At 39.6% G+C, this 27010-nt stretch overlaps 4 protein-coding genes and 1 long non-coding RNA gene across 9 annotated transcripts in view; 3 read left to right on the top strand and 2 right to left on the bottom strand.

Annotated features, from left to right (window-relative positions):
• Positions 1-1165: 1165 nt before the first annotated feature.
• On the top strand, positions 1166-3009 carry LOC103317862 (probable inositol transporter 2). The gene is made up of 3 exons (XM_031921176.1): positions 1166-1398; positions 1491-1901; positions 2000-3009. Exons 1-3 carry the CDS (start codon positions 1236-1238, stop codon positions 2818-2820), a joined length of 1395 nt encoding a protein of 464 aa, XP_031777036.1. The 5' UTR covers positions 1166-1235; the 3' UTR covers positions 2821-3009.
• On the bottom strand, positions 2878-7455 carry LOC100118544 (vanin-like protein 2). Its single transcript, XM_031921174.2, has 6 exons — positions 7114-7455; positions 5305-5442; positions 5042-5218; positions 4491-4962; positions 3984-4353; positions 2878-3905 (listed from the first exon to the last, which is right to left on the bottom strand). Exons 1-6 carry the CDS (start codon positions 7177-7179, stop codon positions 3389-3391), a joined length of 1740 nt encoding a protein of 579 aa, XP_031777034.1. The 5' UTR covers positions 7180-7455; the 3' UTR covers positions 2878-3388.
• Positions 7322-16703, top strand: LOC100118508 (ATP-binding cassette sub-family G member 1). Of its 4 annotated transcripts, none has more exons than XM_032601785.1 (11): positions 7322-7430; positions 11847-12084; positions 12716-13053; positions 13573-13746; positions 13977-14187; positions 14262-14476; positions 14660-14828; positions 14943-15043; positions 15120-15275; positions 15345-15463; positions 15524-16679. In XM_032601785.1, exons 2-11 carry the CDS (start codon positions 11928-11930, stop codon positions 15750-15752), a joined length of 1869 nt encoding a protein of 622 aa, XP_032457676.1. In that variant the 5' UTR covers positions 7322-7430; positions 11847-11927; the 3' UTR covers positions 15753-16679. The 4 variants fall into 4 exon arrangements, with proteins under 4 accessions (XP_032457676.1, XP_008215140.1, XP_001602459.1 ...); XM_008216918.4 differs by lacking the exon at positions 7322-7430 and adding an exon at positions 8187-8435 and having other exon boundaries at positions 15524-16703; XM_001602409.6 differs by lacking the exon at positions 7322-7430 and adding an exon at positions 8471-10212 and having other exon boundaries at positions 15524-16703.
• LOC100118468 (ATP-binding cassette sub-family G member 4) overlaps positions 16437-27010 on the bottom strand; it is a 16352-nt gene continuing 5778 nt past the window's right edge. The window contains exons 2-13 of one of the 2 annotated variants that reach the window (XM_016989823.3): positions 22377-22708; positions 21714-21897; positions 21256-21379; positions 20554-20699; positions 19894-20017; positions 19452-19566; positions 19241-19369; positions 19035-19153; positions 18774-18942; positions 18426-18682; positions 18021-18154; positions 16437-17942 (exon numbers count right to left, since the gene is read on the bottom strand). In XM_016989823.3, the coding sequence (XP_016845312.1) occupies positions 17708-17942; positions 18021-18154; positions 18426-18682; positions 18774-18942; positions 19035-19153; positions 19241-19369; positions 19452-19566; positions 19894-20017; positions 20554-20699; positions 21256-21379; positions 21714-21897; positions 22377-22641 (2001 nt within the window). In that variant the 5' untranslated portion in view covers positions 22642-22708 and the 3' untranslated portion in view covers positions 16437-17707. Of the gene's footprint in view, positions 17943-18020; positions 18155-18425; positions 18683-18773; positions 18943-19034; positions 19370-19451; positions 19567-19893; positions 20018-20553; positions 20700-21255; positions 21380-21713; positions 21898-22376; positions 22709-27010 lie in introns of both variants that reach the window. The other variant, XM_031921173.2, reaches the window with a different exon arrangement.
• Positions 22393-27010, top strand: part of LOC116415817 — an 18214-nt gene continuing 13596 nt past the window's right edge. The window contains exons 1-2 of the long non-coding RNA XR_004226374.2: positions 22393-22729; positions 22822-23012. This is a non-coding gene — a long non-coding RNA (uncharacterized LOC116415817). The remainder of the gene's footprint in view (positions 22730-22821; positions 23013-27010) is intronic.

Genomic DNA, 27010 nt, shown 5'->3' with positions numbered 1-27010 from the left:
AGTACCCATATTTTCGACTCCGGATTCTGAAAGCGCGTAAAATTTTGCGTTTTAAACCAGATAGTCAACTTAAAATCGAAGAAAGGATTTTTAACATCTAGCGTACTATTTCCTGCGTTTCGACATCATCATAAAAGTTTTTTAAAAATCAAACAAGTTATAGTATATTACGATACTAGTGCGGTAAAGTCGTTTCACCCCCGCGGGGACAATATCGCCCGAGTGAAGCAAGGGTGATAAGTCCCCACAAGGGTGAAATGCTTTTACCCTCCTAGTATCTTACGATATTTTATGAAACAACGTGCATAAACCGAGATTTAGCGAGTGCATTTGTGCACAAGCGTGACTTAAATCGAGGTTTATGCCACGGCCTGTCATAAAAATAATTGAATGAAAGTTGAAACTTTGACTTGTTCAATTTTTTAAAAATATTCTGATCATTCAAATTAAATTTTTTTTATTCACATGAAAACTAATGATTTCTGAAGTATGTTAAAAAAAAAATTTAACCCGTTTCGTCCAGCCATTGTCCAGGAATCATGATGTGAGTCGGTCTAACCAAGTTCTCGTTGCGGGTCTTGGACATCAAGTTTTATAATGATATCGAAATGCAGGAAATGGTCCGCTAGATGTTAAAAATCCTTTCTTCGATTTTAAGTGACTACCTTGTTTCAAACGCAAAATTTTACGTGCTTTCAGAATCCGGAGTCGAAAATATGGGTACTCTATGAAAAAAAAATCAATTTGACCTTGAAATGACCTTTAAGAGCAGGTCAAATTTGAGGTCACCATTACGCACCCCCTCGATATCGTACAACTTATATCTACGAATTTTTCGATTCTGGCGTTGCCAGAGGAATTACGCAGGTGGATCTTGTTGAACTGGCTGCATGACTTCGAGATGACCTTCGCTGCCCAAAACAAAAATATCACTCTGAACGTAAAATTTCCCGCTCTTTCCATTCCCGCAATAAAAAGATAGGGTTTCTATTTAAAAATCAAAGTTGACCTTGATATGACCTTGAAAATCAAGCTCAAGGTCAAATCCAAGGTGACCATCAGACTTTCCCCTCGATATCCTACAACTTTTGTTTTTACCATTTTTTTATTAGGTCTCTCCCTAACGTGTTATCACCGATGCCCGTTTAAATTGGGTCACCCTGTATATTTAAAGAGTTAATTATATTGGATACATTATTTTCAGGAACAGTAAAATTTCCAATGAACAGAAAAGCATGAAGATTCGAAGTATAGCGTCGCAACTGATGGTCACTATGATAAGTAATTTAGTAAAATTCTCGGCGGGTAGTTTTATTGGATTTGCTGCGTTACTGCTTGCAGAACTATCGCAAGAGAATTCAGATGTTAAAATAACAAAAGGACAACTATCATGGTTCGGTATGTTTTTCAAAAGCATTTAGTTTTTTGAAAAATAAATAAAACATTAAATTATATACAAAAATCATTGATCTGAGTTATTTAATTTTTAGCAAGTTATTTTTTTATGGGCCCAGTTGGTGCTATATCCTTTGGTTTGCTCAGTCACACAATTGGTGGTCGTGTAATGCTATTGATCATCTCTATTACCTTGAGTATCTCAAGCATAATATTCTATTTTGCAACGAACTCAACGATGATTTTGGTCGCTCAGGCTTTTGTGGGTTTGATGCTACCACCAACTGCTTCATGTGGCACAACATACATTACAGAAATTGCTGATCCACATTTAAGAAGTTTGCTCATTACTAGTGGATATTTGTCTATGTCATTTGGAATGTTTTTTGTAATGTTGATGCGCCTATTTTTCAAGTGGAAAATCATCGCTGCCGTTCTTCTAATTTTTCCTGCAATGGGATTTTTTGGAATGCTGTTTGTTCCTAACAGTCCACATTGGCTTGCAAGTAAGCCAATTTTTAATGTTCAGAAAATTTCTAGATTTTTCTTTTATTGATATTATCACATAAGGTTGAAACAATATTCAAAAATTCCTTTTTTTCAGGAAACGGAAGATTTGAGGAAGCTGAAGTTGCTTTGGCTTGGTTACGAGGTTGGACGACATTAGATAACGTAAGAACTGAATTCCTGGCATTAAAAGAATCCAACATAAAAGTAAAAAGTGACGATACAAGGAGTCGAAAGCAATCAATAAGTGTTTTAATAAAATCTTGTACGCAAAGATCCTTATGGATACCACTGAGTATCACCTGCTATGTTTTGATAATGTTAGACTTAGTTGGATGCAACACTATAAAAACTTTTAACGTCGTGATATTTCGAAAGATTGAGACACCATTTGATATCTACCTAGCTGGCGCAATTTACGATGGTGTAAGAATTATTGGAGGAATAATTTGTATGTTTTGCATTAATACCCTTGGAAAAAGGAAGCTTCTCTTTATATCTCTCTTTGGAGCTGGAACCGCTCACATAGTGGTGGCAATAGTAGTGCACTTGATAAAACTCGAGATAGGAAACTTGACATACTTACTTTGGATACCTCCTGTAATGATAATATTTGCATCTTTTATACTTTCAATGGGCGTCGAAAAAGTTACGTATGTATTAAATAGCGAGATATTGCCAAACAGATTTCGTGAGATTGGCATGGGAATGGGTAGATGTTTATCTGGTCTTATATCAGCAATGTTCGGTCAGGTATTTCTTTACATGGTGGACGCAATGACAATAGAGGGAGTTTTTCTGTTTTTTGGAATTAATGGTTTTATCGCGCTTGTTACGTTGTATTTTATAGTGCCTGAAACTGAAGGTAAGACTTTGATCGAAATAGAAAATCACTTTGCGGGTAAACGGACAACGTAAGGACTAACTCTTCTTGGATCAAAAAATCCACTTAGTTACAATTGACATGACTCAAGATTCAGTTATGTTCTTTAGTTTAATTATTACTTCAAGACTGTACATCTTTATAAATTGTATGGCTTCATAAGTACTGACGCAGCAGTTACATAAGGCTCGAATGTTAGAAAAATAGACTGTATATTATATGTATTTTTTTGTTAATATCCCTGCTAAAAATAGTCCATAGAAATCAATAAGACCTCTTAGCAAATTGAATGGTAAGTCTTAATCACGATTTTTGCGATAACAATCGATTAAATTAGTTTGGGTCAATGGGAATCGATTAAAATCTATAGAGAAATCAATGGATTTTAATTGCTGTTTTCCATCTATTTATTTAAATTATTGTTTTTCATATAGAATTGAATCGACTTCTATTGACCCTATCGAATTTAATCTAGTTTTAATGTGAAAATGGCGATTAAGACTTACCATTCAATTCAATAAGATGTCTTATCGATTTCAATGTACTTCTATGAACTATTTTTAACAGGGAACGCATTTAATTTCATTTCTATCTTCTTGCACCTCACTCAGCCTTGTTCCTTATTACCATCGTCTTTCTAGGATAACCCCAGCAACCTACGACTACGAAAACCGCCAATAGTCCAATCAAGGCCATAAACGAGATGTTCAACTCGACCGCTTTGCTAGGCATCGTCAGCGGCTCTCCATCCCTATCGAACCTTCTGCCGTAGATGCCAAAAGTGGCCAGTCTAGTTTGTGGTTTGATCAAGTGCATCACCATCAGACTGGACTCGCTCGGCCCACTGGTCAGGTAGGCGAAGTCTGAGCTACCCAGTGGCTCGTAAGTTTGCAGCAGCAGTGTTGTCGGAAAGAAGAAAATTGGCTCGTCCAGGTTGACACGTCTTGTTATTATCACCGAATCCAACCTCGTTGGCATGACTACATTGGTGCTATCGTCGTAGTAATCACCGCAATTCTCAAAAGAGTCACCAGTACAAGTGACTAAGGCACAAACTTCCAGACCCGAGGTTGACATGTTGCCGTAGGAGGTCACGCCGTTGAATGCCACTATACGGTATCTGCAATCATGATTGTCATACAATACTTTAGTCTTACGATGACTGCGGTTCCTATAAAGTAGTGAAAAATGTTTATACCTGTACTGAACAGCGTCACGCTTGGCAGCTACTTTCTTGTCAAAGCTAGTCTCAATGTGAAAATCGCAACAAATGTCACGATCACAGAGGGTCGTTACGTGAACAGAGGACTTCTCAACGTCGAGCAGTTCACTCGTATAGAGTAGCAGACTGTCTTTGAAGTTTCGGGAAAGATTCACATGTGGGGGAATCCCCGTAATGGTTGGCACCTCTGCATGATTAAACTCGTAAACGATGGGCTTCTTCAAGTTTTCGACTTGTTTTTCTCGATGATGGTGCTTTAGGACCTCGCCTACCACTAAAGCGTTGCTCGTCTTCATCGGGTGGTATGTGACGATGGGGCCCATTTTGCCTCCATAGATTCCGCTACCTGCATCAAGTATAATTATTAATAAAACTTATTGATAAAGTATAGCACAGCATCGACTATTCCAGCTACATTCATAAAAAACCGTTTGAAAAATTAAAAAATACCCGATCGACTGCAGTTACAAAACTCTAATATACCTCCACTAACGGTGATGGCATCGCTGTATCCTGACGCAAGGAAATTGACGTCAGCTGCATAAGCCCAAGCGGCTTGTATTTCCGTAGCTTCAAGGAACGGCGGATAGTCGAACCAGTGCGTTGAGAAGATCACATCCTTAACATCAGGATTCTTCACGAAATACATCGACGGCTCTTGATGCAGCAAATCGAAGCAGATAAACTGGCCGAAGGTGACTCCGAAATCCGTCTGAAAGCTCGAGTGCTCAGGCTCGAGGGTGACGTTGGTTCCAAATTCATTGAAGGGGTTGTACTTGCGGTAGCGCGCGACGACTCGACCCTCGCGATCGAACGCGATGTTCGTATTGTAGAGTAGAAAACCGTCCGGAGCACAGTCGGCTGATAAGTTCGGCTCGCAGTCGACCTTCTCCTGGTGGTTCACCACGACGTAGAGCCTCGAGTCTCGAGCTGCACAGGAGATCTTCTGCAGCGACTGCCGAGCGCAAAAAAAAAATACTTTTTGAGTTAGTTGGAAATTTTCGAACAGACGGTATTGGGGTATTGGTGGTCACCTTTGCATATTTAGAACCGGCATTGCACAGTACAACGGCTTCGTCGGGATGAGGGACGTAAGAGGCTACGTCGCGATAATAATCTCGGTATCCAGTTGCGTTAAATAGTTTTTCTCTCTGACCGTCCTTCGGAAGACTTGACAAACCGAATTCTGGAAAAACGAGTATATCCACATTCTGCCGACGCGAAAGAAAAATTAAATAAAATTGAAAAAAAAATTAAAAATTATAGATGAACAAAATTTTGAAATTTGATGACTTACGTAGGTCGAAGCAGTTTTGATTATCGTCAGGTAATTATTGGAATTCGCCTCGGCTATTTCTTTGCCATCGATTCCAGCGACTATTGGAAAATATTCTACTACAGCTGCAGTATAAGTTGGAGAATCTATGGTTGAAGCCTATAAATATTTATACATTTAAAAAATCGATTGTCTCCAAAATAGCGACAAGGTAAATTTTAAGATAATATAAACGGTAAAAAAATATCAAAAATATTGTTTATGATAAATATCTAAATAATATTCGAGCTTCCGTTTAATCAATTTGTCGTCGGTACACCTACACAATTTTGAATTCCACAGAATACAAACGCATCCGCATGAATGCAAAATTCATCAGAGTTTTCATCAAAACGAATGCGCGCTTCGCGCGCTCTTGATTCTATCCCTGTCTAATAACACTGGTAGAAAATCCACTATAAGTTTTAAGCGGCACACTAACTTCTGTTAATATTTTATAAGCATGTAACATGATATGCCTCAAAAATATTTTTAAATAAATATATTTATGTCGTCGTCATTAAGAATTGAGTAGTGAATTTGAAGAAAGTTTAGTACTTATAAGAGTCAGTGGGTTTGTCTATCATTACAATGCCATCTATTAGCATTATAAAAAAGCTATACAACTGAAATTTTACACAGGTACTTGCTATGCTACCTAGAAACGTGTAACCTACATGATTATGATTTAACTGTTTTCATTCATATTTTCACGTCGAGGCCCATATGAATTTTTTAATTTAGTGTATCAAATTGTAGTAGTTTCTGCGTAACTGGCTATTAGTAAATTTTGACCTGCTCAATTGAAAAATCCACATGGGCCTTGATGTGAAAATATGAACGAAAACTGTTAAATCAGAATCATCTAGGTTACATGTTTCTAGGTAACATAGGAAGTGGCAGTGTCATATTTTAGTTGTCTAGTAGCTTTTTTACAATTCAAAGGGCATTGTAAGTATAATGATAGACTTAAACTTACTGACTTGGGTACTGAACTTTTCTTTAAATTCACCTCTCCAACCTCACCGAGGGCTACTTTAGGCACAGAGACACAGTACTTATATCCTCAAACTTTTTATTCTTTTAAGCTACCCGCGCTCGCTCTTGTGCGCATTTACGCAAATTCAAATGCGCACAAGAGCGAGCGCGAGTATAGCATCCACGCGTGGTCATGCCACATGATCAGGCGTGCGAGGCTCCCACTACCACACAACGCACAGCAAGGAGCTCCACAGGCTGGTATTTCGCTACGACCATTTTTTTTCTGTGCAGGGTTATGAGTTACGACTGTTTTGAGGGTTAGAAATTTGAGGCACGGTTCTGATCTCGTTGCCTAGGCAACCAACCAGCAACCAATCAGAATCACCTATTAAATGATTCACAACAAAGGCCATCACTTTTTTAAAAGAGGAAACGACTCTTGAGGGTTAGAAATTTGAGGCACGGTTCTGATCTCGTTGCCTAGGCAACCAACCAGCAACCAATCAGAATCACCTATTAAATGCTTCACAACAAAGGCCATCACTTTTTTAAAAGAGGAAGGAGAGGAGACGATGAACGTTTAATGAGATTAAAAATTTTGCTAGAAATAAATGTATGTAAAAATTTCATATATTTTTGGAACGAAAGTGAAAATTGAAAGGTCAATAAAGTAACGTGACCTTGTAAACAAATACACGTGCGGAAATCTCTTATTTTTAAAAATGAGGTTGCACTTTTTTTAAATCATTCAAAAATGCAAACGCGCGTAACATTAATGCATTTATCTTACACGTGAACAATTAAGCTTACCTGACTTGAATATTTACAAAACGCCAATATCACAATCGCAAAATAGTGAAATAGATTAGATAACATGACAATTCCGATAAGCAATTGCACTAACTTTCTAAGAAAATTATTAATGTTAATTTGTACAATTTTTTACGAAGCACACACGTTATAAAATGCAAGATTAATCACTCTTATTTTCAGTTTTGTTTTGAAGCCGATCTTTGGACTGCAGCTTATCTTTAGCTATTCCAGTGCTGTCAGTATAATTTTGCAAATCAGCTGGACCATCAGCGCTTGGCACAGATAATACGAATGCGTAGATTGTTTGATGGATGGTGTGTATAAGTGTGTTTCAACTGATAAAAAATACTTATATCTTTGTTCAAGTTTATTCGCTCTGCACTAGATGCCGCGACGAAGAGCGGTAATTTTAAATTCTCCAATTAAATATACAACATATATATTTATCATAGAATTTTATAAATTTAATAAATTAAAGCGTATAAAGTAACAAATTATATTTGTCTTATAAAATTGAGCAAACGCATATTCTAACTGATGCACAAATCGAATCCTGACGAACCGACTGAAAACGACTATTATCGATTTTTTTTTCAATGCACGAATAGATGCAGTAGGATATTATTTGACGTAATTCATTATTATAGGACAGAATCATATAGACTAACAGCACAAGGTCAATGTTTCGATACTTTAAAGATTAAGCTATATATGCTGCAAACTGCATTTTCTTTCTTTGAGCAATTCCTGATGCATGAATTTAAGTTTTTATTTGCTATAAAAAGTTATACAGGAAGACAACATATATGAAGATTCGTACAAAAACTATTGTAGATTACGTGTCGTTCAAAAGTATAATAAGAATTCGATCATGATCCGTTCCATAATAAAACTGAACTATATAAAAATCAAGTACACCAATAGCCATACAAGTTATTACAAAGTGAAAAACACGTCATGGTATCTTTGCTGTGCAATTGGGAACAGCTCTAGTTTTATTGAGGAAAAATATATATATAGCGATGAATATTCACCAGCTGCACTTGTCCCGATCTATCATCTTTATCAGTTATACTCATACAACGCAGCTCGGATACATGAGCTTTTGAGCTCGTTTGAGTTAATTGAGCGTCTTATTCGTGCAACCGTCATTCTTGCGAATTTAACCCTGAGAAATTTTTCTTTACTGACGAGACGACTAGCGCGTGTGAGACAACGAAATTGACGAAGAGGAGGTAAATGTTGACGCTTGCAGGGGTTCGATTATGATAAGGACTGTTTGAGAAACTATGGTGGATATTTGCTCGAGTTAAATATAGGTAGGTTTTTGAAAAATTGAGAATCTTACATTTTGGTGTCAGCTTTGTGTTATTATTGTCTGCAGTCAAAGATATTCTTGCATACAAAAAAAATTAACTTTTTGAGTGCGGTGAATTCTTTTCCGAGGTTTCATTCAATCCCAACATTTTAATTATGAAAAAACAGAAAATTTATCTATAAATCGATAGAGACTTATCATACACAATTCACACGTACAGGTGTGAAGTTTCAATAATTAATCCATGTACACGTGAACAAAATCGTGACAAAAAACAAGATAAGGAAACTAATCGTCTTGGTCGATTGATAGATACTCGCTAATGAATTCGCTTTTAAATTCCGAGACATGATCACATTAATTCTGAAACGGAAAATTTAGTCACGTTTCATCCTACGTCGCTCTTTATGAACTTGTAGTATACATTGTACGGTATGATACCATTCACGCATTTTTTTCAGATAAACTCGTACATATGTTTCGCGAATGTTATACATAACATAAACTCGGCATAGGTCAGTTACGTAATGCTCAGTTCTTGAGCTTGTCAAATACATTTTCTTAGCATACAGGCTTATAGCAGTCGTGAGAAGCACGCCATCGGCACATGGACGGTATATATAATAATAAACAATCTCGTCCAATTTTATACGATGTAAAAAGTTATTGCGATGAACGTATGCAAAAAAGCAGACGCGATTACGCGATTTCATGTTTTAAACGAGACGATTTCTGATAAGAGTGCAGCGTGTAGTTGTGTCTATTTCATGCGCTGTCAGATAAATGTGAGAATAGAGGCGTTGTTATAGTTCAGGCCTGGACAGTTTTTAGATAACGAGAAAATTGAATTAGATAATCCCGACAAGTATGCGAATAAATTATAGTTAATAGTTAATTTCTTTTTTTTTTGCAATACCAGTGCTTGCGAACGGGTAACAACGTTTATGTCTGCAAGGTACCGAGTATTTTCTATTATTAGTTATACTCTTTACTATTTCTGGAATAAATAAAAAAAAAATTAGTCAAAAAAAATCGAACATTAAAAATATGTACTTTTGTGGACATTTCAATTCAATCTTGCGCGAGTTCATACCGCATCATATCAGCTACTTATGCAATTACTATCGTTTGATTTCATTCTTTCACTTACAACAACAACTTCTTTTCTCACCCCCTCGTTTCATCTCCAGACTATACATATACATTCCAAAGGAAGAAAATAAAATAAAGTAGACCAAATTTCGCACTTTAATAACACGCAAAATGACAATTAATTACAATTTAACATATGTTAATACAAAGGCTGTACCTATAGCCCTGGTAGAAATCGACCCTATTTCTGGTCAGAATTTCTGGCCAACGCGTGTTAAAATGAGGTTCGTCTAAAATCACTGGAAACACTGAATGAATTCCTAATGGTACTTTATTTTAAAAAATGTTCCATCAGGGAGATACCACTATAGCAAAGCTTTTCAAACTTATAAATTCCTCCATCACCTTCACCTATTACGAATTTCCCATCTCTTCTCGCGACTCTCATCGACAGCCTCTCCCCTCTTCTCCCTCGATTAGAAAGTACGGCAGCAAGTGCGTATACACACAGAGCCGGTCGAACTGGCCTTCTTTGCGCGCCACAGTCCGCGCGAGACCGAGACGTCGAGTGCATCTCTACTTTATACACTCCTCCGCATTTTCGTGCAGTGCTGTATTGTGTGTCAGTTTTCGCTGTGGGACGCGAGATCAGTGAAAGTGTCACTCAAGCTTCTCACGCTCGTATGGTAATTGAACGTTTTATTGGATAAGCGTCGCTGCTGTTTTTTACTTTTCGGACTGTCATTGTGCGGAGATATAGATAAGTATAGGCGAGAGAGAGAGAGAGGAGATAGCGAGTGATTGCGCTCTCTGCAACCGCTGGCGCATTGTGCTGAAGTGTATTATACGACGACATTATTTTAATTTTTTTTTAAGCATCGGAAAAGTTCTCTTGTGTAAGCGTACAAGTGTACGAGTGAAAGTCGATTTTCTTGCCATCGGCGTTGGAAGTATTCCCGATCTCGAGTCACGCGCGTGCATCGCTTAGAGATTTTGCTCGGTCGCTGCGCTTTTCAGTAAAAATATTATATCACGTGTCGCGCATGCGGTTTCCCGATGTGTATACTATATAAATAACGACTTGACAGCGTTACGTTGGTACCATCAGCGATAAGTGTCGAGAGATTTTCCCAAAAGTTTAATCTTCCGAACACAGAAAAATAACACAAAATAATACAAAACAGCTATCAGCGAAGATAAACAAACGACCGGCTCGTTGTCGTCTGAAGAGAAACAAAAAACTTCGCGCACGAGAGTGCAGGCATTTAAAATAAACACGCGCGCACGTTTATGCGCACTTATGATATTCAAATCGCACCAACGGCCCCTTCCATACGCGCTGTAGCATTGACATTTTCGTGCTTAATCAATATAGACATACTATAGTGCAAAAGTTGCATGCGTATAGAATCGGCTATCGAGAGACGCGGACGATTATATGCGAGTATGTATTATATATGATTAATGTTTGGAGTCGCGGCGATTTGTCACTTGTCTGCTTAGCGCGTTTTCGCTTGGTGTATATTGTGCGACGCGTATAATATAGCTACCGTGGAGCGTGATCTGGCAGTTTGATTGCAGTTCCGATAAGTATAGTTGCGGCTTTGATTGGTGAAAATGCGGCTCGTAAAGTAATTGAAGTAATTTTAATTTGCGGATCTGCGAAGTTGGATGAATAATTTATATACGCTTATGCGTATCGCGCGTGTAGACAGTCGCATATCGGAGAATAATAATCTTTATGGCGCATCTCGTCGCACTTCAATGCGATCCTCTCAGCGATTCTTATTATCTTTTTTATTGGTTCATTACCTTGGGCTTGTTTCACAGCATTTTTTTTTCTTCTAATTTTCTAAGAATAGCTCTCGATACGCATAAATACCTGCACTGCGTTGATTATTCTGTTACGAAGATAGTCGATCTTAAATTAATTAACATAAACCGTCAATTATTCTGTGATGGTCAATCATCGTGCGCGCGACACTTTCCGCCTCTTATATATATACGTTTTATCTGCACGCGGCTACTTCCCTTTGTTCGCGATAATTTTTATCCTCTGGATGTTCGGTAGTATTATCATTCTCCTCAATATTTGCATAATGTATGCGCACGCGCCGCTATTTTTTTCCAACATTTAACATCTTCGACGCTGCATAAACAAAGAAATCGACTGAGAATCAATCAATTGGTCTACAAAAAATTCATGAATCTCCAGCAGCGTATAATATCAAACGCATACCAATCCACGAGAAAACCCAGACGCTATTAACTGAATCTTTTTCATAACTCGTCGCATCTATTCTTCAATCTTCGTTTTCAGCCTCAGTATTATAGCATCGGCTTAGTCTCGGCAGCTGGACGCATGTGCAGATAAGCATAAACTCGCATCCTCCGCAGTGAAATGGACGAAAAGGAGATGGAGGACTGCTCGGCGCCGCTGCAACCGAGTACCAATGGACGTAATAAGGTCATGGCCATCGCAGTCGCCACGACGGAACAGCCGCATCAGGTCGACGTCCAGTTCGCGGACGTTCATTACTCGGTGCCGCACAGAAAAGGCGAGTGTTTGAAAATTGTCTGGACTGTGTGTTGACAGTGCAGGGTACGACGAACTTGGAACGTTGCATCAGGGGCCAGAAATATGCGTTACGTTGCGTCGCCTGCATTTTAATTGCATGCGCGTGTTTTTGCTATATAAAGTGGATTTCGTCACGGCGAATGTTGCGGAAAGGCGGTTGAACTTATGTGGTGGGATTTGAATATATAGTCTGGTTACTGGTGAACCGCGCGGCGCTCGAGTCGGGTATGTTAATTTTAGTGTTGGAAATTTTTTGTCCTATTTTGCCTTTACTTTATCACGCATATTTGATTTCGCTATTTTTACGCTGTCTGCGTATAATGATCGCGAGGGTATAGTACGATCGTTCAATATCGATTCGATGTTAAGGAGGATTAATGGTATAGAGGGAAGGCTTCGCGCGAATTCCAATCAAGAGAACAAAATTTATATCGCGGCCATAAACGACATTCCAACGAGTTTTCATTCAATAAAATCGACCGACTGCAGTCAAGGTCGCGAGCATGGAAATTGCAAAAAAATGTAAAAATTTATTATAGTCATTATATAAGTTTCTACAGTTTCGAATCAACGAATGATTTTTTTATTGAATCAATAAATAAAATCCACAGAAAAATGGAAGAAAATCCTTCACGGAGTAACCGGCGAATTTCGCGCCGGTCGTCTGACGGCAATTCTCGGACCCTCGGGTGCCGGCAAGACGTCGCTGCTGAACCTTCTGGCGAGTCGTGGTTCGAATTGGTCCCAACGTCGAGCTGTCCGTGGCAGTTTGACGATCAACGGCGTCAGCTGTTGCGAGCATCCCGAGCTTTTTCGTAAACTCAAGGTCTGCTACATTCCCCAGGAGTTCGCCCTCATGCCCCTGCTCACCTGCAGGGAGACCATCTACATTGCTGCGAGACTTAAGCTGAAGGTCAAGGGACACGATGAAAATTCCAGGAATCACGTTGTGAGCTTTATGAAATTATTATTTATAGCGGCTAATTGGAGTTTGCGAATGATACTTTGTATATTCATCATCCGAAGTATTACATTATAATTGCAAATGGCATTGAGGGATTGCGATTGCATTTTTCGTATTTTTCAACACGGACCATTGTCGTACCTTCTTTTTTCACAACTTTTCTCAAGGCAAACGAATCGATCGTGAAATCGTGACATTATTATTTGGCTTTAGTATTATAATGATCGATGAATAGGCAGTACCATTAAGTCTGTGACATATTTATGCAAATTATGTGAATATTTTAGAGTCCATGCAAATAATAACCATTAACTTTTTTCCCTGTGATTCGCACTGTTATTTAACACCGTATGCTAGTTTTCTATACAACTCTCTATAACAATAAACTGCACAATATATGATATTTAGTCAAGTTTAGCCTAAAATTAATAAACTAATATCAATCAACAAAAAATAAAATAAAAAATAACAATCTGATTAAGTTTAAATCCTTTGTTTTAACAGATCCAGGATGTAGCAGACAGACTAGGCTTATTGAACTGCATGGACACGTTGACGAGTAAACTCAGCGGCGGTGAAAAGAAACGTCTATCCATCGCAGTAGAAATGATCACAAGCCCGTCTGTGATGCTTCTCGACGAGCCAACTAGTGGCCTCGACAGCACTTCATCCAATCAGGTACTAAAAACAGCTTTCACGTATTAGTAAAAACGCCTTTTCAATGTTTGCACCTTGATTAGCTATAGACGATGAAAATTAGCAACTACGAGCTTTGTGCTTTTGTCCTTGAAGATCATTTATTTACATTGAAAATAATACGTAATCGCTGAAAATGATCGAATTTGACGCGTTTGATACTATTTTTCACCACAATAAGAAAAGCCAGCTTACAATGATTCGCTTCGCAGGTGATAAATCTACTGTGCTCGATGGCGCATACCGGTTGCACAGTCGTGTGCGCGGTTCACCAGCCAAGCAGTCAGATCACCTGCCGCTTCGACGACCTGCTGATAATGAGCCAGGGCCGAAGTCGCTATTGTGGATCACGTGAACGCATCCTCGAGCACTTCAAGGACGCCGGCTACGCTTGTCCGCCGTTTTACAATCTCGCCGAATTCGGTAAATATATTGTATACTATATCGTATAGCGAGTTTTTCATCTAAAAAGAAAAAAAAATGATAAATTTTCTCAGTTCTCGAAGTGGTGACCGGCCAACGTGGCGGTAACTACGAGCGCATGTGCAGCAAAGACTCGATGGACGAGACGAGTCAAGTGGACTCCAATAAGTACACGACGTGTTCCACCCCCAGCCAGTGGAATTCAAGCGTCAGGCGATACGCTGTTTCGTACTGGGAGCAGATGAAAGTCCTGTTGCGTCGGGCTTTCATCTGCATATTACGAGATAACGTATGTTTACCGTCGATATGGATGGACCCTTTTCACCAAATGAAATTTTAAAAACTTATAATTTTCTTACTTTATGTATACAACTAAAATAAGATATAATCTACTACTTTGTTGGATAATATAGAATAATTATACTTCTATACTTGTTATAGTCTTAATTTTTGTCTCGATTTTGTTTTGTAGACATTGACCACTTTAAGGCTTTTGGCGCACGTGATCGTAGCCGTACTGTTAGGAGTAGTTTTTTACAATTTTGGACAAGACGCGAGTAGAGTGCAAAGCAACATCGCTTGCCTCTTCTTCTTTGTGATATTTCTCTTTTTCGCTAACTCCATGCCATCCGTCCAAATGTGTAATGCTCAGTTTTTTATTTTATTTTCACATAGCTCAATTACTTTTTTTTCACCTATATAGTTTCATAATGTAATAACTTTGTTACTGATGAAAATTTTACTCTTATCAACAGTTCCCACGGAAGCAACGGTCTTTCTCAGGGAAAATACGAACAACTGGTATTCGCTGGAGTCTTACTACATCACGAAAGTACTTTCCGACCTTCCGCTCCAGGTATTTCGAAAAGTTTCGATTTTTTACGTGCGATTTAAAAAGAAATTTATAATGATAATTCTTTTAATCATTTCAGATTATCTGTCCAACCGTTTTCTTGGCGATAGGTTACTACATAACGGGCCAGCCTCTCGAGATTTCAAGGTTTTTCCAGGCTTGGCTAATCTGCACGCTTTTCACGATGCTTGCGCAGTCATTTGGTATCGTTACCGGGGCAGCGTTTGACACACATGTAATAATCTTATAAAATATATTGTAAAACCGCCAAGAGAATCGATGATTCATATTTTAAAATTTTTAGGCCGGTATGTTCTTGGTTCCGGCGTTCAACATACCGATGTTCCTCTTTGCCGGTTTCTTCCTCAAACTCAACGAGATTCCATTTTATTTGAATTTCTTCAGCACAATCAGTTACTTTCGGTAAGCATGTTTAAGAATTTTTAAATCTTTATCAATCAGTACAATCAATAAAAATTTCAGATATGCATTCGAAGGTATGATGCAAGCCGTCTACTTAAACCGTCCAAAGATCGAATTTTGTCCAATAGAGTACTGCCACTTGCGCCTGTCCAAACAGATCCTCGGCGAGCTTGGTATGCCCTCTGTGGCTTATTCCACGACGGCTTTTGCACTTTTTGCCTGGATACTCGGACTTCACACGCTCACCTACATAGTATTGCGCTGCAGGCTCTATTTTGCTCAGAGATGACGACAAGGGCTTTTCGATTTTTTATACTTGTTTGAACGATTTGAAAATCGAGTATTTTATAAAGAGAATTCGATGTGATTTTTTAGCGCATTCCAGTTTTTGTACACCGTTGATGATTTTATGTATGTGTGCATACATAAAAAGACCAAATTACGAGTATTTCAAATTAAAAGGCAATTAATAATTTTTCAATATTTTTTATGGGACATTATTGAAAGTATTGTATATTTTTATAACGAAAAATTTGATTTTATTAGGATAAGAAAAGCGTAATGATTTATTTTTTAATCATACTTTTATTTTAGCGAAAATTAAATCATAGCAGAATTGTTGAAAGTCAATGCGATTATAAATTATGCATTATAATATGCCCATACAGATAAATGTGATCTTTTACTTTACCGCGATGCCACGCGAACTTTGAAAAAATATAAATGCGAAATATAATCAAAATCAAGTTATATGGGTGCTCTCTTATTACTTTTAATATGCTCTATCTTGCAAAGAAAAGGGGTTATTTAACGCATTTTCATACATTTGCATAATAATAAGATGCATAATTATGCAAAATCATATGCGAGGGCCTGATATTGTTAAGTTTTCATTGTAAACATACATTTTTATACTATATTTATACACGTTTTGTACACATGTATAGGGTTGACAGAAATAAAGCAACTACTGTTTCTAATAACACAAGTGTATTTATACTCTATCGCACATATATAATTGCATATTTTCACATGTTTTTTCTTATCTCGACAAGACAATTTTTTGTTCGGGTATATGCATATACATGTGTGTGTGTTTGCGCGTGTATTTATAAAAGGTACTGGTCGCCGAGACAAAGCCTATATATCATCATCGCGCGTAGATAATAAATAAGAACAAAAAAAAAAAAATTAACAATAAATCGCCTTAATTGCGCTTACAAGAAAATTTACAATCAGTCCTGATGATAAAAAGAAGAAAAAAACAGCGACGCGCGCTTGCATCAACATCGCCCCGCCGTCACTTTTTCCTCTCCCTCCGCGTCATTGACATCTTCACGAAAGTTATACATTTAAGTAATAATAATAATAATAATAATGAATAAGAAAATGGGTAAAGACTCGAGGTCGTTATACACAACAACCGCAACTGTGTCCATACAGACTACGATGATTTATAAAAAAAATATATATATATATATATATATATATATATATATATATATATAAACCTCTGCATTCAAAAGCTCGACGTGTGATCATCTTGAGTGAAATCATTCGCTCAATCATCTCTCTGTACAATGTCGTAAAACTACATGCAATTTATGTCCTTGCATTGCTCATATGAAGCTCATATCGCTTACGGACTAATTGGATTTTGTTTGTCGCTAATCAACAACAATGCTTATATTGCTACACTAGATTGTAAAAATGCTACACTGAGACAGAAGATTCTGAACGAAGTCCAATGAGTAATTTTATTTAAAACATCGTTCTTTTTTTTAGCACATTATTCTTATTTCGACATCAATAAGGTTGCTGACTAGTCTACTTTCTAGATGAAAAAAAAAACCAGTAATTTACGAATCGTTTCGACGAATCCCCGTATAAGTACAATAACGTTTTTTGCAAAGGACAACTGTAATTCAGAACGAAAAAGACTCGTGTATAGGACGAAAGCTCTGTGTGAATTCTCACTCGGCATTCACGTATTACACATATAGGAACTAAGACACTCGGGCTTTTCCGAGCTATTACTCCATATGCTGGCACTCGATTCAAAATTTCTCTCTCAGTATACGTATCTTTATAATTGCAAGCATACAAAATCTCTCCCTCCTCGACGCGCTACGGTTGCTTTTACTTGTTTCTTTTTTACAAGCAATTCCAGAGTAGCGACTTTTTCGGAAGACTCGGATCAAAAGTCAAGAAACGCGCGTTCTCCAAAAATAAAACAGCCTATGTTTATCTCGAGGACATGAGCCTCCAGCGAAGTAGGAAGTAGGCGAAGATCCTCATGAAGAAGACGATGAAGATGAGCGAGCCCAAGTCCCACCAGAATCGATCAACGTCCATGGCGATCACTTCCTTGACGAACTTGCTCGGGTTTTTGTAGTAACAGAAGTCCAGGGGCGGATCATCCATGTCGTTGTGGCACTCGAGCACAGGCCTGTTTAGTCCGTAGATTGCGTTCACGTAGCTGAAATGATGATTTCGATTTTTTAATTTGGGAAATCGATCGATATCTTTATGTGCTGACAGGGTCAAAAATACTCACCCTTCGAGGCCATATCTCAGGTAACTGATGTAAGTTCCCCATCGCAGGTAGCCGGGAAGATCGCGTAGGGAAACTCCGAAACCGGCGAACATCATCATCGGCACCGAGAGCGTAGGCGCCAGGAACGTTCCATTCTGGAATTCGAAAAAGCGCAAAAAACGAGCTTTAAATAACCAGCTGTGAATAAGCGTCAATAATTCTTTTCGATCAATAGTCCAACCTTGAGATAACAATAAAGCTCTCGATCGACACGCAATAATGCACACATATTTTTACGCTGTATCTCGTCGGGAAATAATTGCTTGTTAACATTAAAGTATATCGCTCACAGCTCTTGCGGGCATATACTTGAACTTGATAAACGCGATTGCGAAACAACATAACATCGAGACGTTTCATCCTTACCACGACGTTGAAGCAGGCGCCGATCATGAAGCCGAAGCTCTGAGCGACGAAGACCACCATGAGACTGATGCTGAAGAACATGGAGAACCTAACCAGCTCGAGGGGCTGCTCCGACATGAAGTAGACTATCGCCGTGAAGAGGAAACAGCAGAGGAACGTCACCGGTATGTCCACCAGCGTCACCGACGTATAGTACGCCTTCAAGCTGTACCACCTGTTGAAGTGCTCCTTCTGCAGGATGCTCATCTCTGCCGGGACTGAAATTCGTTCGTTTAGCGTTATAGTCGATCGTAAATTACTCCCAATCGCGAACTTATCGCCATAGTTTGTGTATATGTATATACTCACACGTCAAGACGGTCAACATCATGGTGGTCATCATGTGGTGAATGAGACAGGCAAACAAGAGATTGTAGTTTTCGATGATTCGGTCCGCGTCGTTTCCGGCGGCGATAAACAGCGAGCCCAGCATCAGTCCCGTGCATATGTTCACCATTATCCGGAGATGCGTCAGTGTCTGCGTAGTTGAACGAAATGAAACGTTATCAAATGAGGTCCATGACCTAGTGGATGTAGTACGGAAAATGTGTGACTGCATGATCAACTTACGGCGTCTCGTTTGACTTTGATCCAGCCCCGTTTCATTAGGATCTTTATTTGATGGCCCTGCGACGTGGCTTGGGCTCCTCTGGCGGATTTCTTTTTGGAAGCTTGCAGCGGATTCAACGCTGAAAAATTGAACGATGTATTTTTTTTTTGTAATCGATTCGCGTTGAAATAGTTATTTTTATTTGAAAAAGGGAGCGAAGACGTACCTCTAAGCGATTTCCCGTCCAAAAGCGCACTGGGAAGGTCGAACCACTTGAGGCTTCGGCCGTTTTCCGATCCCTGGATGAGGGTCTCGATTTTGTCATCGCCGTACTCGCCGCAAGCAAGTTCGATAACTGAGAAAGTCACGTCGGAATCAGTATTAAAATGAGTATGTATATGAAAGAATAAATAATATTATATGCAAATTGCACTCACTGTAATCAGCCGGGTTGTGGTACATGGGACACGGAAGCTTGACGTTCTCCAAATATGGCACGAGATTGCGCGTCGCTCCTTGATAAAGGCATTCGCCTTTCGCCAGCACGTACACCTGCGCCAACAAAAAGATCAGATAGGTCAGCCAAAACGCAAATTTTTCTCAGCCTCTTATCGACTAGTTGAATGTGCAAGATTTTTCTCTCACGTTTCTCATCGCATACCGATTTCCGAACACCAATACGGCACGTACTTGCGCGAGTCACATGGACGCGATATTGTATGTGATTTAATTAAATTGTGCCATCTTATCAACAACGCCACCGCGCACGCGTGCATTTATCGTTGTTTTCGAAATGCTCGGCACGAGAGCTTCGACTATATACGACGCACTCACGTACGTCCAAGAGAGAATGTAGTATAGTGTTATTGATATACTTGCCTGGTCGAAAAGCTGGAAGATCGTGGCACTGGGCTGATGGATGGTACAGATTATCGTCCTTCCCTGATGCGCCAGAAGCTTCAACAGGTTGCAGACCTGCATACACGATGAGCTGTCGAGTCCGCTGTAAATGTTTTCACAGTCTTTTAGTTGGGTTTCATGTTTAATTTGGCATTGAGTAATTATTTTAGCAATCGCACGATACTTGCTTTCCCTGTTTACAATAAACGCATGTTTTCCTCGTTCGCTATAATATAAAGCATCTATAGAGTTGACAGTTCAACAAACTTCCAGATTACGGTGTAAGTATAATAATTATTTGCGATAAAGTTCTAATATAAGATATAATATAATTGCAGTTTTTCGCCATCGCCGTCGAATCAAAAATTCATCGCGAACACGTTGCGTGATAAAAAAAAACAGTATGGATAGTCGATTATTCTTCCGGCTAGACAGAAGCAGCGGAAAAGTCTGCGATCATCAGCATTACGATGCTCGATTATCCGGATGCAGTATAATACCCTCATCGTTATGTTCATACGCAGCATCGAGATTAGCAAACTCATCAGGCAATGCATCATCGCGTAGATCAGAAATCGATAACTCATCGTCGCGTGCGACGAAAAAAAAAGAAAAGAAAAATACAAAACAAGCACTTACGTCGTAGGCTCGTCGAGGAAGAGGACCGTCGGATGGTTGACGAGTTCCAGGGCTATACTGAGACGCTTCTTTTGGCCTCCACTTAGTCGACCCGCCGACGTGTTCATGTGCTCGTACAGCCCGAGGGTCGACAGGATCTCCTCGATCTGAAAGAGGTCGATTGTAATTTATGTCGTACAACGTTTTCTTGTTAATTAAGTATAACGGAGCACAAAAGCTGGCGATTTTGTTTAACGATCCGGCACTTATCAAGGCTTTGAGCAATTATTTAGTTAGCTATAGGCGTGATAATAAGAAGAAGCTAATTGTGTAAAGAAATATGTATTCGCACACGCGCTAATTGCATTGTTAAAAGGATATTCATACATGCGGCCGAGCTGCTCATATCGCTCATATTTTTCTTCGCCTCTCTCACGCACACATGCAGCACAATCTCTCCGATTCCCCTTAAACTTCGCTTCGCGGAAAGTGCACAATGACAATTTATTCAATTATCGAGATTACACACGCTTTTCCTGTCAACAATAACAACAACAATAAAATAAACTCAAGCGCGGTCTTAAAAATTCACGCGGTCGATTAAACACGCAACTTTTAATCCGCCTATTCGCACAAGGACACACCGTTAATTTATCTTCGAGACTGCGTGATTATACCGATCCTAAAAAAATCTGTACATGCGTCAAGAACGTAAATACTCACGATCGTCTCCTTCTGGTGTCTCGGTGTTTCGGTACCGAGTTTCAAATCGGCAGCGACGCGCATGTTCTCCATGACGGTCAGCAACGGCTGCAGTCGGTCGTCCTGTGTAATGTAAGCACTGGACCTGCAAAGGATCGGCAAAAAATCGTTACAAACATACGCACGTGTTTGACACGTTGCCTCTATATCGGTGCACAGAGAGACGGGAGAAAAAAAATGATATACTGCTTCGTAACGGTTCATCGACTCGCGCGTGTAATACGATTCCACGCGAATTTCCAGGATATACGCGTATAGCGATGAATAATTATGACGCGAGAAAAAATTCGCGCGTCACGCAAAAACTTTTCCACTGTTCTTCGGCGTCATTTCTATTATACACAGATTTCACCTAGAGCGCGGTGTAGATGGTAAAGGCAAAAAACGAGAGTAGAGGCAAAAAAATTCGACTGACTCACCTTCGGAAGGAGTCCAAGTCACGGACTCGGCCGTTTACGTAGACGTTGCCTTGGACGCCGGTGATGCGAAAGCCCGAAAGCACGTCCAGGAGGGTGGATTTACCGGCGCCCGACGGGCCCATCAGGGCGACCAGTTGTTTGGCTGGAAGACGACCGTTGAGGCCGTGGAGAATCTCCTTGGTACCTGAAAGTCGTTGATTAGTTTTTTAAGATCGGCTTATATTGCGTAGTTCCATGGTATTGACGCAGTTTTGCATTTTCATGGAAGATATGCGGTTCGCATTGGATTAAACTCGATCGACAGTCGTATATTATAGGCTGAAAACAACTTTTTGCGGCGTTGTTTACTTACTGTAGAAAAGTATAGCGGTGGTATGTCATCGAAATTTTCGTAGTCTATAGACATAAATATAATAGAGAGACTCTTTCGATCGCGTGTCCGACAAGCAATTAAAATCTCGTTGATCAGATCGGTATATAATCACCGCGAATTAGTCGATCGTACCGATTTTGTAATTAATACCTCTGAAAGCTCAAGTTTGCTCAGTTAATCATCGATGCATGCATACCGATCACAAGTTTATTTTGCAATTTCCACAAATCATCCGGCCGCGTGCCTACGCGATCATTAATTTCTCACTATACGACGAAAATATAACTCACCTTTTCTCATTCCCAGGTAAACCGTGTACGTAATATTCTCGAAGGAGACGTCCATGGTCTCTTCGTTCTTGCTCTTCGTGAAGCTCGCGCCGTTTTTCTCGCTGACGATCTGCTGCTCGAAACCGATCGTCGTGAGCTGCACACCCGGTCTAGGGGCGCAACATGTTGGCAGATGTTGCTGGGGCTGTTGTTGCTGCGCTTTTGGGACAGGAACGACCACCGAGGTGCCGCTCTGGCTGCTGGCCTCGTGCATGAGGACCTCCATTCTGGGCTGCTCGGACTCGGGATCACCGGTTGACTGATCGACTCCTACACGCCAGGTTATTCGCTGCCTGTTTCTCAAGAATAAATGAGTAATTAATATTTTGTTTGGTTTTTATATTTATGTATGTAGTGCGATGTTTGACTATTTGAAAATTGTAATATATTTTTTATTTTTAATAAGTTGGAACAAACGATCACGTACGTGAAATGTAAGAACGACTGCACGAGTTCTAAAGGCCTCATTTTGACTCGAAAATTGCGGATCTCCAAAAATTACAGATAGAAGGACTAATGCTGAGCCGAGCTGAACTACGAATGAAGGGTGCGACAAGGGACAACCGAGCTTGCGCCGTACGACTCTTATTCTGCCAGGTATGCACCTGTAAGGCCGCAGTACCTGTTAGACGCTCGACCGACGGTGGGGGTTTAATGGTGGGCCGTAATTGCAAGGATGCTAACATCCCGTTTTTTCTTAAGAAATACCATGGCGTACGTGACGAAAAGTGAACATGCTATGGGGCGACGATTGCAGGCAAGAAAATGGAATTTCGTTAATTTTTAATTCTAATTCAACATAATTAAAATCCTTCGCAACCATGACTAATCGACTAATCGTTTTAATTATATTTACAATTTTTACCAACACCAAACTCATCGTGATCTAACGCGTTTGCCGCTTACGCACCCGATCACCAATCTCATAAGGAAAAATAGAGAAGACCTCGTTTTTGATTCGACCAGTTTACCACATAAATAGCGATTTCCACGTGAAAAATATCGCAAATGAACTTTTTTCACGCGTGTACTTCAGCGACGACTCACCGGGTTCACGGCGAACCGAATAGAGATTTGCGCTGATTATTTAAAAATCATCGTATAATATCTTATCTGTATAATAGGCACGTTCAAATATCGACAGACTTTAAATGTCCTTTTGAAAAAAAAAAAAACTCGCGCTACTTGCAATAATCCTTTCGAATAACAAACTCCATCGCGTCAAACCACACCTATACATCATATATCTATATAATGAAATTCTACACGGAAAAAAATGGTTTGTTACTGTTACCAACCATTTTTTTCCTTGTATAAATCCCGCATATAGTAGCAACGGCCGTGTAATATACAAAGAAGACGAAAATAATCTTAAGCCTCCAAAAAACACCGACGAATGCATAAATAAGTGAGTTAAATAAACTAGTCGCTGATCCTCGATCTCCCCGATAAGATAAGCCCGACGATATAACATTCGATCGTATCACGGGTCCAAGGGTCCGAATTCGCCGAAAGTGTATGCACGGAAATACGATTACCGCGGTGTATATGCCGCACACCCGGTTGACCACCGAAATTGGACTTTGGATCTCGGCCTTGACCTATGACGCGCGATTTTTCCTTTCGAAGGTTTTTATTTTACTCCGATTCTGCCTCGAGTTATTGTTTTCGTTGCGTAAGCGCTGCACTAGACGCTATTCTGCCGATGATTATACGATAGGCTAATTGTTTTATTGGAGACGCCACGAAGCTTTTCCCTCCAGAATCAGATTTGCGTGCGCATCTGTTTTTACGCCGTTCATCGGATAATAATTCGAACGGACGTGCGTAAGCGGTTTTTCGCCTCGGTCATAATCGTCTAATCAATCAACGTCTTTTTTTGCAATTAGTCTCCGATTGTACGACCCGATACATCGCTCTAAAATTGAATGACATTACACCGCACAGTAGGCTGTAATCGGAAGGTCGAATAGTAGCAGATTCGCCTGTAATAACGCACTATTAAAAAAAAAAAAAAAAACGCTCATAGTAGGTATAGACCTACGGACAAACGGAAGTCATTCATTCTCTCATGGGGAACAGCGGCGTGTGCGCGGCTATATCAATTAAGAGGTATACGAGGACATAAAATAGAAAAAAATCGCGATGAGGATGACGGAAGGCAAAAATTTGGAGTCAGCAGTTCCGGGACTGTATGATACACAGGATCATTTTAGAGATATAGAGTATAAAAATCGAGTATATATTCGCAAAATATACCAGCTACGTCTCAATTGCGTAACTTCATTTGAATATCATCGCGCGAAAGAAAATCAAAATAGTTTTAATAGCCCCATAAAGTTTACCCGGTACTCTACATCATCCTCGCGCGTCCTTCAACGAATATTAAAATCATTCACGTAATAAAGCCTCGATCTTCAGTCGCTTTATAGTCGTTAAATACGCCATATAAAGATGACCACGCGCGAAAAACGCTCATATCGAGGCGCATTACACATTAAAATTTAGTCATCGATTCCAGTTCCAAAAACACCAGCGAACATCTCCCGCATATACTTATTGACACATACACTCGCGCATAAATTCGCGATAACGATACGACTTTCTAGCAACAAAAGCTTCGAATCGCGAACGAAAAACTATATACTGCAACAAAAGCCCGCATTTCACTGTATCGCACTTCCTCGTCGTGTGCGCGAAATCTCCGCTTGACCCCCAGATGCGCGAATAAGTCACGACCAGTAATTGGGTCATCGCACTATTTCGAAAGCGCGCGGCGAGGTTCGCTTAATCTGTGCGAAAATCCCTGTAAAAGCCATCGGTTACTCACCGGTATAACGTTGATCTCTACATTCGACCACGTGCCAGCACCCGATAATAAAATGTGTATATGTAATTGTGACGCGAGCGATGCAAGTGTATAATTATACTCTATATATAATCTCGCGTATTAGCGCGGGTCGGTCAAAGTCCGTGAGTGAGTCATGTTCGCTTGAAAAGAGACGCTCTCGGAATTACGTATCGTGTATATATCTGTATATATATATATTATACCGACGCGCGCGTATGTATTGCTTGTTTTTGTTTTATGCCTTTATTCTTCTTCGTCTCTCGCGCTTCCGTGAGAGACTCGCTCGGCATATACGCGTATGTATACGATTGAAAAGTATTATTCATTTTCGCATTGTCGTGGACAGCGTGTATGATTTACATTCACGGTCGGAGATTACTTTTTTAATGCCGATGGCTCGCTCATATCCATGTGTAATTTTCTCGCGGAATTGCAGGTCCCCAGAGAGAGAGAGAGAGAGAGAGAGAGAGAGAGATTAGAATTTTGTAATTTTTGGATGAAATTCGCTCGACAAAAGATCATTCCTCCTCAAAATCCTTCAACCGTATCGCCTTGACTTTATATATACCATCGCAGCTTTGTTCATTTTCGCGCGACTGCTCGTCACGTTTCCCGTTTGCATTGTGATGAGCGGCGAAAACAAAAAAAAACATAATACACGCAGTGCACCGGCATTATCTTCTCTTAGCTTCGCTTTTCACTCTATTTGTATAACTAATGCGTCGTCATTAATTTCTCTCTCGCGAGTCGTCAGATGGAGACAATGCCGAGGAATCCGTATGGACATGACGCGGCTCTCTGTGGAAGAACTATTGCGAGATATAATAGCGAGTGAGCTGGGATAGACGGGATGCAAATTTCGAGTGATAAATTCGTCGGTATAATTTATCGACGTTGGACTGTGTCGTTGTTTGCTTGCGCATATGACGGATTGATAGATTTTTTAAACTTTATTCTTTCTTTTTGATTCCAGTTGTAAACAGCCAGAGAACAACGACAGGTTTACAGAATTTCGTATATGTTAAAGAACGATTTTGAATTGCGCAGACGTATGGCTCATTGTAATAACCTGCATGAAATCCGCATTAAAAAATGATTTACGCATTTTTAAAGGCACCATTATACAAGAATCGCAAAAAAAGCGTCTCTATCATCCACGTGCTTTATACCTAGTTGTTATTATTCATATACTTTACGTGAATATATAACTTCGACGTGAGCTCGAGGCGCGTTTCGCATATTGTGAAAGACGCGCCAGGAATGAATAAAAGAAATTTCGTCCAATCCGTTCTACGTACACGAGTATGTACGCGCACTTGCGCGTAATCGTATCTCTTTTTCGTCGTTAAAAGTAACGCGAATCTTGTATTCTCTGCGACAAAGTCGCCTCGTGCACGTGTTTGTACGCACGGAAAGATTTTTTTCACGACGAGGAGAAAAATAGTTAATGAAAAAAGAGGGTATAATGCCGAGAGGAGCCTTTGTTTTGTTTAAAATATACATATACGTCAAGATAAATCTTATCGACGCGAAGATTATCCGCTTCGCGAATAATTGTTTGCACAAACGGTATGTGTAATCGTTAATAAAACTTCTACAGTATTTACAAACAATATTACACTCGACATTTCACTTCCTCCTCGAATGTCTTGCTGCAGAGATCGCGCGCGAAATTTAAACAAAATATGTTCGAAAGCTAATGTTTGTTTTAAAAAATCGCTTGCGCTCGGGCGCAATGGCGACT

The sequence above is a fragment of the Nasonia vitripennis genome, chromosome 1 (genome assembly GCF_009193385.2).
Source record: "Nasonia vitripennis strain AsymCx chromosome 1, Nvit_psr_1.1, whole genome shotgun sequence".
NCBI lineage: Eukaryota > Metazoa > Arthropoda > Insecta > Hymenoptera > Pteromalidae > Nasonia > Nasonia vitripennis.
This window is presented reverse-complemented; position numbering and strand designations above follow the sequence as displayed.